We start from the raw sequence: 13091 nt of genomic DNA, 5'->3' as shown, positions 1-13091 counted from the left end.
TTTAATATTATGTTCATCCTTCATGACATAAACATCTTTACATCTAATGTTTCTCATCGTCGTTATGTCGTCATCCGATGTTAAACCTTGTGGAAAGTTAGGAGGTTTACAATATATTGCATTCCCACCAGTTTCTTCAACCGTTCCTTCAATACTTTCTATAGCAACAGTTGTAAAACTTGTATGTGTATGGTTCTTATTTGCTTTCTTCTCTAACTCATCGTTAACATAAGTTTTATCTGCTTTAAGGTCTAAACATCCTGAAACCCATCCTGTATCGGCTTTAGTTTTTAAAAATCTTTGATGTCCGTTCATGGTACCAGTCAACCCTTTCTATAATTTCTTTATCTTTTTCATCCACATATTCCTTATCTGCTTTCTTCACTAACACACTAGCCATAAGTCCCTTATCTACCTTATTTTCAAGGCTAACGTTTAAGTCTGTTATTTCAGATATAGAATGTGTATGAGTCTTTTTAGAATATTCGTTTTCAGCTCTTGTCACTTCACTTGACATTTTATTGTCAACATATGTTTTGTCTGCTAGTTCAGGATGAGTATGTTCTTTTGTTGCATAAGCATTGTTAGCTCTTTCTTCTTCTTTTTGCTATTGCATCGTCTACATATTCTTTGTCAGCTTTGTTGTCAACATCTGCTTTCAAAAGAAGTTCATTTATAGGTTTCTCGTTTAAAGTTCCTTTTGTTGGATTTATACAGACAGTATTGTTCTTCTTGTCTTGAAACAGAAACTCATCTGTCATTGGGTTTAATGTCAGTTTTAAGTTTCCTTCTTTCAATGACTCAGATATCTTAGAATAGTTTGAAAAGTTTGTTGTGTTCTTATTTAGAGCTTGCATAATGAGTTGTCGGTTGTGTTGTATTTCTCTCATAGACGCTGTTTCATTTGACATTTTTATTCTAGATAAAATATGCTTCCAATAGAAAAAGAAAATTCAAGAGTTGCTACAACTAAACCATTAGATGAACTTTTTACTAATGTCGGTCAAAAGTTTGAGACAGAGACCGTAAAGCATGAAGGCTATCGTTTTGACTACCCATTAAGATGGCTAAGAGACCCATCTGTCACAAAAGCTATTGGCTTTCGTAGAATGAAGTTTGTGTCTGTAGAAGATAAAAGTTTTCCATTTATTGTAAGGTTTCATATAGATTATATATCTGAAGGGAAACGAAAAATGTGGAAGAAATTGAGCTAATACAAGTTGACCTTTCATCTTCTCTACAGACTGCGTTAAAAAATATAGAAGATAAAATAAATTCCTGTTTATGCAAAATATGCTGATGAATATGCAAATACCGAGAGCACACTTTATGTGAGAATTGTATATGACAAACAAAATTCACAAGTGTCATTTCAAATCTACGAAGACAATCCAAAGAAAGACGAACAAATATATACAGAATTCACTGCAATGTCATGGTATTATTTGCAAAGAATGTTAAATCAGAAAGTCGAACTTCCTTTAGCAAATATTTACAGTCGATATGCAAGAGATGAACCATATTTATTTAAAGATGTTTTCGACCCAGCTGCTATTATTGTTCATGCTTCATTTTCTGGCGCCCAAAACTCTTTCTTATGCTTGGCAAATGATTTTTACGAAAAACCTACAAAGTTATACGAACCACCAAGTGGAAGTATTTCAGACTTTCAAGTATGGTTTACTACAGATGGAAGAAAAAGAATAATTCCATTATACCATGCGTTTTACTTAGAACTTAGTTTCATATACAACTACTATCGAACGGTAAAAATATAATTTTTTAATACGGTTGAGGTGTTGGATTTGGTTGCCAACTAGACTGTGGTGCAGGTTCAGGCTGTTGTATAACAGGAGCTTGTTCTTCTGGTTCAGGGTCTTTAGGTATAATACCAACAAACTGACCTACTCTTTTACCAATATTTTTGACTCCGTTCCAAATTCCTCTTCCTACGGTTTTTATTCCATTCCATATACCTCTTCCAACTCTTCTGAAGAAGTTTCCAATACTACTGAAGAAACCCATTTTACTATATGTAAAAATCTAATGTCCGCCAAGTCTCTTACGTTTCCTGTTGAGTTCCATAGCATTCTTTAACTGGAGCTCATACATTCTGTTTCTCCTCTGGTAGAAAACATATTCTGGGTCAACTCCTGTGTTCGCGTCATCTGCATAAAGTTGTTTATATCCCACTTCAGGGTTTGTATAAAACTCTTTCCATCTCATATTTGCATACCATGGTGGCAAACCTAACGCAGCGTCATTTGACATGGCAGTTTGCATTTGTACATCTGTTGGCACTTGACCATAGTTTGCCATTGCAGTTTGTATTCTAACTTCATTTGGAATATTCTCTGGGTTTGGTTGTCCAGGTTGCTGTGCATTCGCTAAGTTCTGTGCGTCCATTTAATATTAGATAAAAATATCTCTTACGAGTACATATACTGAACATTTGCAGGCATTGGTTCATCTTCATATTCTCTGTACTTTTCTGCCACGTCAAATAAATAAATGACACAATGGAAAAAACCTAAAACAAGTAGTCCTATTTCAAACCACATTTACTTACTAATAAAATTTCTTTGTTATGACACTTTCTCCAGTTTATAGGACCTCTCTCATATTCTATCTTGTCATATATAAACTCATAGTCATGTATGTCCTCTAACCATCTCATAACGGTTTCCAAACCACTTTTATCGGATGTAAAGTAAAAGCATGGATGGTTATGTATAACGTCTAAAGTTTCTAAAGAGTCTCTCAAAGTCCAGTCTACTTGGTATTGAAAATCCCATGTGTTATAGAACGGCGGGTCCACTATAAAGAAAACATTTTCCTTGTCTTTATATTTTTCATACAAATCTGTCCAATGACATCTCACAAACTCTATACCCTCAATATATTTTTCTATGTCCTCTTTGAAAACATTTGTATAGTTAAGATATAAAACTTTTGACATAAGTGTTTCAATGTCATGAACTCTTATAGAACCACTATATAATAGTCTAGCAGATATACTATCCCAGTCTATATATTCTGCTTTTTTCAAAACCTCTCTCACAATATTTTTGTTATCTAATGGTATACGTTCCATCTTACCTATAGGTATCTTTTCTTTTAACTCTTTCAATATATTGTTTGTGTCTGGTATATGTTTGAGACGGTCCATATAGTTGTCGAAGTCATTGCATATAATCTTTGAGTCTGGGAATATTATATGACATAAATGGGATATATAGAAACTTCCACCGAACAAATCTACAAATGTTAGACCATTCGGTAGTTTCTTAAGTTCTCTCAATATAATATCTTTACATTTACTCTTATTTCCAAAGAACGGTAACGGTGGTTTTGTAAAATTCATTTATATATAATAATAAAAATGTTTTTCCCTGAAAAGTGACAGAAAAGTGACAAAACATTTACGAAGAAATCATGAAAATTCAAGAGGGTAGAAAAGAGGTTAGAAAAGAGGTTAGATCTAACCTTCTACCCTAAATTATATTTTTGGGTCCTTTACACTCATTACGAAGAAGAAGTCTTGACAAAACATTTACGATGAAATCATGAAAATTCAAGAGGGTGAGAAAACAGGTGAAAAAACAGGTGAGATCTCACCTCTTCACCTAAAATATATTTTTGTCTGATTTTACGAAGAAGTCTTGACAAAACATTTACGAAGAAGTCTTGACAAAACATTTACGATGAAATCATGAAAATTCAAGAGGGTAGAAAACAGGTGAGAAAACAGGTGAGATCTCACCTCTTCACCTAAAATATATTTTTGTCTGATTTTACGAAGAAGTCTTGACAAAACATTTACGAAGAAGTCTTGACAAAACATGAAAACATATATAATTTGTGAAAAGTGACACATTATATAATGTTTTCGACCCAGAAGAAGGTTTTCCGAATAAAAACTTCATTTATACTAAACATCAACAGGGCTAGAGGGCGCAACGCGCCTGGAAGCCCTTCAAAAAACTTCATTTATACTAAACATCAACAGGGCTAGAAGGCACGAAGTGCCTGGAAGCCCCACTACCTTTTTTTTTTTTTTTTTTTTTTCAATATTTCATAGATTTTACTCTCCCAACCGATACCCTTTGCAAATGCGATGAGAGTAAGGCACAAAATAGTTAAAATCTCATATTTTGATAAGAAACAAGGGGGAAGGATAATATATGCAAAAAGTAGGCCATTGTTTTACATTAATTTACATACCACAATGTGAGAAATTCATATTTTGGAAATTGGAGATCCCAGTCGTCATTTCTCCAAATGAGACCCTTAACCAAGTTCTCTTTATTCAATGATAATAAGAAAATTCTAAAAAATATCTTTGAATATCATTTTTTAATGTCTTATTAAGTTCATTCATTTATGAAAAGAAAAAGAAACTAAATTTTATTCTGATTGTCCCTGGATTTTCAAATTATAAATTATTATTGGATAATTTGCGACTTTCTTCAAGATTTTAAAATAAATAGCTTAATTAGAACACACATACGTCATATTCAATTTGCTCATTATGAATTTATTATCATGAATGTAATTTATAAAAAAATAAACGATCACAAAAGGAGTCAAATGTTGCCCTCAGCGAGGAAAGCTGGAAAAAAGCGGCAGCAGGATACCCTTTGCAAACTCCTTGCCGAAACTAAGTATCAAGTCTTCAACATCACAAATGCGGCAAATACCTTTTATGATACAGGTAACAGAGTATTATTTCGCACAGTGTGGATAAAATTTGCAAGAATGATAACTACACAGTATAATATTCAAAATACAAGACGTCTTGCTGAATTATCTCGGGCTTATGATACAATATTTGAATCAAGACTTCGGAAAGCAACATATTTCTGGAGATACAGAATGAAATGGAAAGTAATGATACGAGAAGCAATCATTCAAGATATCAAAACGCAAATTGAGTTTGGAATTCCAGAAATTCAACAAGAAAGAAGGGAAGAACGTGCTGAAAAATGGAATAAATTTGCTAATGCCTTACTCAGAAATGATAGAAACGACAAACTCATCGATGCTGCAAACGAAAACGCAAATGAAAAATTACTTAAAAATTCATTCGAAGATTGGAAGGCTGCATTACAGAAACGTCGCACTGTCAGACAAGCCAGAAGGACGAAATGGATGTCATTATGCGATGCTTACAACCATTTCGTTCAAATGGAAGTTTTCAACCAAATTGTCAACAGAAGAACAAGAAATGAGAAGTGGATTGATTTTGCAAATCGTATTGCTCACAAACAGCTTATTGATGATCTTACAACTGAATATAACAGACTCAAGTTATCGAATATGTTCTATAATATGGCTGTTGATTATCTTTACAAGAAGCAGAAGGACACAATTATTGCAGAGCACTCGAGATTTGTTAATAAGCGCTTATGGAAAGGCTTAATTCGTGAAACAATTGCACTCGCTCATTCAAATTCACTAAAACAAGCAAAGAACAGACTTGACTTAGCAGACAAATTCTCTAAACTTGCTGCAGGAGTCTTAAGAGCTTCATCAATTGCAGCCTGCAACGCTGAAAAAGAAAAATTAGATAATAAGTATGCAGATCAAAGAAAAGAAGAGCTTGTTAAGAGTTGCTTCTACTATTGGCGTGATAAGCAGATCCCAAGAACCTTCACAACCAATCAATTGCAGTCAATCTTTGAGAATTTCATGAAATTATATGAAGAAACAACCCAAAACAACGCTGCAAGGACTATCCAAGACTTCTGGAGAGAGCAATCAGACAGAATAGAGCGAAAACACAACTTAATTAGAGTGTATTTCACGAAATGGCTGAACAAACAACAGAATTTGGTCCGAAATTCTATTGTTTTCCCTCCAATGACTCTCAAATTGCAGCAAGGCATAAACTACGATGTTGCAAACTTCCAAAATGTCCCAGATTTGTCTCATTTCGAGTCATTGGATTTGATGGACTTTTTCAAAGAAACCGCCATCGAAAAGAAAGTTGCTTCTGCAGCTCAAAATGCCGTTGACATCATCCAAATCAAGGATTTCAATCCGACCAAATATATCGACGATAGAATGCCACATTTATTTGACATTTCACCTGAATCTTGTTTCATTTCATCCAAAAATGAACAAAATCTCAAATTCGCAAATTATTTGGTTTACAACGTCAATTTTCCAGATGAAAAACCGTTAACCGTTTTGTCAGAAAATGTCAATAAAAACTCTTTGAGTTTTGATGGTTTGGAGTTGGTAGAAAAGCCAAAAGTATCAGAAGATTTCATAGAAGAAATTGCAGAAGAAGCTGCTTATTCTTCTCAAAAATTCGAAAACAATTTTGTCGAAAAATCGGAAAAATTGAATTTAATGTCGAATTTGAGGAAAGTTTCAGAAATCGACCAATTAAATTCATACGACAAAAACGATATTTTCGATCTCTCAAAAGTTTTCGATCTTCATAGTTTACAATTTACAAAAAGTGACAAATTACTTGACACTTTTGGGAAAATTGATTTTGAGTATAATGTTGAAGATGTCGAAGATGTTGTTGATGATATTGACTTTACACAGATTGTTCCATTGTTTAATACTCCTGTTTCAAGGAAATTACAATGTATTCCATGTTTCTCGAAGTCAGAAGATCTCGAACAAACAATTGACGAAAATGAATTGGCAGATTTGGTCAGAGAGAAGTTTGATCTTGAGATTTACGTAAAAGAAGCTTCACAAATGACAAAAGAAACAAATGATTATATTTTGAGATTAGAAAAAGAGCCAATAATTGTTTATGATAAGACAATTGAATCCGCTGTGACTAATTATCTTGATTTGGATTTGGTTTACGATTTCCTTGAATTTTCTAAAGTAGAACCGATAGAAAACGTGACAGAAGTTGGTGATTTAATAGATATGAATGTTGAAATTGATGAAAATAGGTTAGAAAATGAGATTCTTAAAGTCATTTCTTCAGATACATTTAAGTTTGATGTCAAACCAATAGAAAACATCAAACAAATCGAAGAATTAAAACAAAAAGAAGATATTCCTCATTATGACATTAATTTTGATTTTGATGATATTTACCATGAAAAGAATGCTTTTTATTATTTGACATCTAATGATAATTTATCTCTTGATATAATGGGTGTTGACAAATTAATATCAAAGGAATTTTCTGTTGATTGGCCATTCTTATTAGTTCCTTATTATAAGTTAATCAAGAACTTTGCTCCTCCAGAAATAATTGAAACAAAATATGATGTCAAATTTCAACCAAAAAGTGACTTTTCTAATTTCGAAAAATCTGATATTGAAAAACCATTAGATAATCTTCAAACAATAGGATCACTTGATTACTTAATACAGGCAATATTAAATGAGAAACAAAAAGATCCAAATAATGTAGCAATTGATGTTAATTTTGATTTACAAAATGTCATGAAAACAAATATTTCTTCTCTTAATTCTTATATTAGAGAAGAAATTCCAAGTGAAGAAGAACAAATTTCTAAAGTTGTTTCACCACAGTTTTGTAACCAAAATATCAACATTGATTTTACAAAATTATTCACATCACTTATTAATATTTGTTCAATTTCTGTTCCAGAAAACATCAACATTCCATTTGATTTCGATTTCAACTTTGAAAAACTGAAATTATTTGATAATAATTTGCAAAATGTGACAAAAATTGAAATCCCTCAAAATCAAAACGAAATCAAAGAATTATCAAAGTCTTATTTAGTTGATTTTCCAGTTGTTCCATTTAATATTAATTTATCAAATCTATATCGATTCTGCATTGTTAATCAAGACACATTATTATGTTCATTCAGTATTCCTCTTGACATTTTGGATAAATTTGTTTGCATCAATGATTTCACATCAAAGCTTGAAAATATTTCTAAGATTTCTATTCCTATTAAAGATTTCAATGAGAATTGCATCGAAAGTGATGAATTACAACTTAATTTCAATATTGATGTTGAATCACTTAAATATATCACATTCAATGAACCTCTTCCAGAGAGAGACATCATGATGAAAGATCTTCCTCTTGAAGGTGTAATTGAAGATGTTGTTAATAATGTTTTCGAACACTTTGTTTTGCCAGAGCTGAGAGTTGACGAAGGAATTGACATTTTATCAGTTATTTCTGATGATTTGGATGAAGCATTTTATGAATCTGTTTCATATGCAATCAAACAAACAGAAAATGATAAAGATGAAGAAGAATACGATGAAGAAGCCAATGATATTTCAAAGAGAATGTTTGACCAACTTTCTAAAGAAATCTTAAGTAAACTTGAAGAGAAACAAGAAGAAAACTACAGAGATGATTTCAAGGATTTGATCGACGAAGCACATGAAAATGCTGTTACTTTCGCATTGAAACAAATTTCTAATGATCAAGAACCTGAAGAAGAAGAAAATGACGAAATCATTGATTCCATGTTTGCTGATGTTTATAAAGAATTCACAACCAAGAAATTCGAAGAAGAAATCGATATTTCTCCTATTTCAAGAGATTTGGACGAAGCATTCAAGACATCAATTACTTTTGCATTGAAACCAGAAGAGAAAGAAGAACAGAGAGAAGAAGAAAAGATTTCATTGGAAGAACTTGAAAAGAGTTTGGACAAACAAGTTGCAATTTGTGTTATTAAACTTGTTCTTCGTAATCATAAAGCATTGGGTGCTTTATCAGATGGTTTGGAACAGCCATTACCATTCGAAAGAGTTGAATCAGAACAACAACCACCAAATAACTTCGAAATCGAAGAAGATTTCGATTCAGTTATTTCATCTGTTGTTAATAAATGCATCGAAACAAATGAAGAAGCAATTGAACAATTATCTAGATCATTACCAGATACAATTGCTAAACAAGAAGATCAACAACCATTAGTTGATCCTAAGAAGACATATTTCAGCAATTTGTTCAACGAAATTATCACACAAATTGCAGCAGGATCAGTTGAAGAAATATTCAATTCTATTGATGTATTAGATTACAAACCCAAGAAAGAAAAGTCAACACATGCAAGTAGAAGATCATCCAAAGCTAAAGCACCACATAAAGAAGAAGAAATCAATATTGATGAAATCAAAGAAAGTCTTGATAAGGTTGTTGCAGAAACATCACAAAATTCAGTTCAAAAACACTTTGAAATCGAATTCCCTTCATTTGAAGATGAAGATAAATCTAAAGCTAAAGGAGAAACAATTTCATTTGAACCAAATGATTTCGTAGGTTTGCTTGATTCTTGTTTGTCTAAATCAATTGAAAAGGCACTTAAAATTGATATCGAATTTGGCGAAAACGAAACTAAAGAAGAAATTGAAGAAGAGGAAGAAGCTCCGAATGTTGAATCTGTTCAACGATCTCGAGACATTGATTTCGGCGAAGAACAGCAAGTCACTGAAGAAAAGAAGATTGAATTCACAAACAATGACTTCGATAAATTGTTTGATGATGCTCTTGTTAAATCAGTTAATTTCGCTACAGAAAAAGTTAAAGAAATCGAAATTATTCCAAGTGAAGAAGTCAAAGAAGAAGAGCAAGGAGATAAAGGAATTGATATTGAAAAGGATCTCCAAAATGCTATTGAAGAAGTCGAGAAATCCGCTATTAAATCAACATTTGAAGCTATTTCTTCACTTTCAGAACTAATCCCAGAACAGAAAGAAGAAAAAGCAGAAGGATATGATTTATTCAAAGATTTCGATGAAGAAATCAAGAAATCATCTGAAAACGCTGTTATTAAGAACTTTGAATCCATCTCCGAATTATTCTATCAAATTCCAGATTATCAAGAAAAGCCAGTTGAAGAAAAACCAGAAGAAAAAGAAGAATTTAGTGTTAATAAAGAAGTTGTTCCATTCATCATGAATTCTATTGATGAAACAGTTGTTTGTACTAGTTCTGAAATATGTCATAGACAAATTGATTCATTGTATGATATGTATTACACAATCAAACCAAAGAAAGAGAAAACTCATCACCACAAATCAGAAAAACCTGTTTCCGAGAAGAAACCTGAAGAAATTCCACAAGAAAACAACACTAAAGCCGAAGAAGAGAAACCAGATTACGAATTCGATAAAGCTATCGAAGATGTTGTTTCGCAATCAGTTCAATCAGCCATTTCTCGTGAATACTGTTCTATCATCGATGAAGAAAAAGAAGAAAAACCAGCTAAAGAAGAAGTTAAAGAACCAGAAGTTGAAATTGACTTTGATAAAACAATTGAAGAATTTGTTCAAGAATCAGTTTGTAAGTTATTCGAAATTGAGTTTTGTTTTAATGGAGAACCTGAACAAGAAAAGAAAGAAACTCCACTTGATGTTTCCAAAGAAATCAGTCAACTTCTTGACAATACTTTGTCTAAATCTATTCAATATTCACTTGAAAGATGCAAAGAACTCGATACTGTTGTTGAAGAAACACCTGAAGAAGAAGAGAATGAAGAATTTGAAGATAAAGAAGAATCATCTGAATCATCAGAAATTGATGAAACAGAAATTAGTCAAAAGATGTTTGATGATGTTTGTAAATCATTAATCGAAACCAAACTCGAAGAAAAACCAGAGGAAATCGATGTCATTCCAGAATATTCTAAGTTGTTTGATGAATCACTTTCTAAATCAATTGTTTTCGCATTGAAACCAAAAGAAGAAGAAATCAATGTCATTCCAGACATCTCAAAACTTTTGGACAATGCATTCAAGACATCAATTGCATACGCTGCGGTTCCTCATAATGAAGTCAAACCTCCAAAGAAGGAAAATAAACCAATTTCTCCACAAGGATCTCCTAGATCAAAATCAATTAAATTGACCGAATTAAATGTCTCATTTGATCATGTTTTACATGATTTGTTACAAACATTCATCCAGAGCGAAGTCACAGCAATCAATGATTTAATTGATGATTACATTGCATCTTCAGGAACAGAAGTTCCAGAATCACCTCTCAAACAAGCATATTCTATTGACAAATTCTTCCGTGATGTTTCACGACCAGGTTTCGAACCACCAGGAATGGATCGAGCTAAAGTTCTTGAACAACTTTATGATTTCATCGAAAACGAGTTTGATCAAATTATTTGTACAAGTTCGTTATCAGCTATCAACCAAACACAAGAAGGCATCAATGAAATGATCCACAATCTTAAAGATAAATCAACAGAAAAGCATCATTCTCATCATCACAAAGATAAAGCAACAAAAGAAAAACCATCCAAGAAATCAGTTGAACCTCCAAAATCAGAAAACAATTTAGCACCAAAACCAAGGAATTCTAATGCTCCTAAATATGATTTATCTCAACTTTCTAAATCGATTGATGAATCTATTGAAGATGTTTCTAAACCTATTGTTCCAGATATATTAACTCGTGATTATAACATGACTTCCGAAAGAGATGATTCAAAAGAAAATATTTCAAGAAACTTGAAACCAAGAACCGTTGAAAGTATTGAAGAAGAAACACCTGATCATATGAATGAAATTCGAAAATCACTTGATCGAGCAATTGAAGATGTTTCAAAGAATTGTGTTGAATCAAATCTCGACATCTCTTTGTAATTTTATTTTTGTCATAATATTGTTTATTAAATTTTGTAATTAAAACTATTTGTATTTTATATTAAAATAACTTATAAATGTACAAAATGATTCAAGATTTCAATTTTAAACAAGCGTATTTATTCTGATTGAATGCCAAAATGGAACGGATGCAAGTCAAATATTTAAAAATTATTAATGAGCGCTTTTAAGGGTATAATTACGCACATCTGACTTTAGTCCAAATTTCATCTAAGATTCAAAACTTCAAGAATCTTTCCAACAAGTTTTGGCTTTCATCAATGTCTATTCACACCGACAAGTCAATCAAAATCATTGGATGGCTGGATGTTTTATGTGATGGCCTATGCATTCTTCCCTAGTCGCTCCAAAGTTTACGATCTTTACAACGAATTATAAGTAAAGAAGCTCATTAAAAATACATATGATTTTATACTTTGTATTTTTAAGCTTATTAAAAAGATTCATATATTTCTTGCAAATTTGACGAAATTATTATTTATTAAGGCGGATAAAAATTTTCCTAGAAACTAAATTCGAAATAGATGTATTTGGAATGAAAACAGATTCTTTTCTATTTTTGCTAAGAATTCTGCATAAAAATGAGGAGTATAAATTAGAAAGAATTATTTCTTCCATGTTCTTTGAATTTTGAATATATTCATTTGTTGGAAATGTATTATCTGTCTCAAAATGGCAATCATTTACATTAGCTCTACCAATATAAAATAATTTAGTAGCATCGTTTCTCTTGAAGAAGCATTCATTTAATGTAAGCGTAGCTCCAATATTACTAAAAATTCCACCACCAGTTTCTGTAACCTTATTATCCACAACATTACAGTAAGAGAAATTTTGTGTATTTATCTGATGAAAAAAGCAACATTGTCTATTTGATGAAATATTATTAAAATTACTAAAATTAGTTATGGAGAGAGAAAATGGTTCATAACTACAAAATGCCGCATTTATATTTAGCTGTGAATGTGAGATATTTAATGATGAAAATTGAAGAGATCCATATTTATGCCATAAAACTGACTGCAATCCATTATTTTGAGAAAATGACGACTCAATAACAAAATTTTTATAACTTTCTTCATTTGTCACTTGAATATATGAATGAGATCCATATTGATTTGTATTGGATTCATAACTGTAGACTTTATGTTGAACGCAAGAGCCTGAAGATAAAAAATATATAGATCCTCCATGAATTGTAGAAGAGTATTTAAAAAAAGAAGAAGTTGAAACAAGAACCTTTGTATCATTAGTTGAAGAGATCCGAATAACACCTGATTCAGTAAAGTTTCGGAAGCAAACGTTATCAACAAAGACATGATCATTTTGTATGACTTTTTGACTTGAGTAAACAAATGTGTCAATTGTTGATGAATCATAAAATCTATTCCAGACATCATAAGAAGGTCTCGAGAAATGTAATTCTTTTGTTCTTTCTTTATATCTGAGTTTTAATTACACTTTTCAAATAAAAATGGTTTTCAATGGTT

General features: G+C 31.7%; 2 protein-coding genes across 2 annotated transcripts, besides 1 other annotated feature; one reads left to right on the top strand and one right to left on the bottom strand.

Moving 5' to 3' along the window:
* Positions 1-475: part of a mobile genetic element that runs on past the window's edge.
* Positions 476-1782: 1307 nt separating this feature from the next.
* On the bottom strand, positions 1783-2025 carry TVAGG3_0405200 (serine threonine-protein phosphatase family; the record flags this gene model as incomplete). Its single annotated transcript, XM_051232897.1, has 1 exon — positions 1783-2025. One exon carries the CDS (start codon positions 2023-2025, stop codon positions 1783-1785), a length of 243 nt encoding a protein of 80 aa, XP_051102627.1.
* Positions 2026-4545: 2520 nt separating this feature from the next.
* On the top strand, positions 4546-11580 carry TVAGG3_0405190 (uncharacterized protein; the record flags this gene model as incomplete). Its single annotated transcript, XM_001303163.1, has 1 exon — positions 4546-11580. The coding sequence occupies one exon, from the start codon at positions 4546-4548 to the stop codon at positions 11578-11580; it is 7035 nt and encodes a 2344-aa protein (XP_001303164.1).
* Between the last annotated feature and the right edge of the window lie 1511 nt (positions 11581-13091).

The sequence above is a fragment of the Trichomonas vaginalis genome, chromosome V (assembly GCF_026262505.1).
Source record: "Trichomonas vaginalis G3 chromosome V, whole genome shotgun sequence".
Classification (NCBI taxonomy): Eukaryota; Parabasalia; order Trichomonadida; family Trichomonadidae; genus Trichomonas; species Trichomonas vaginalis.
This window is presented reverse-complemented; position numbering and strand designations above follow the sequence as displayed.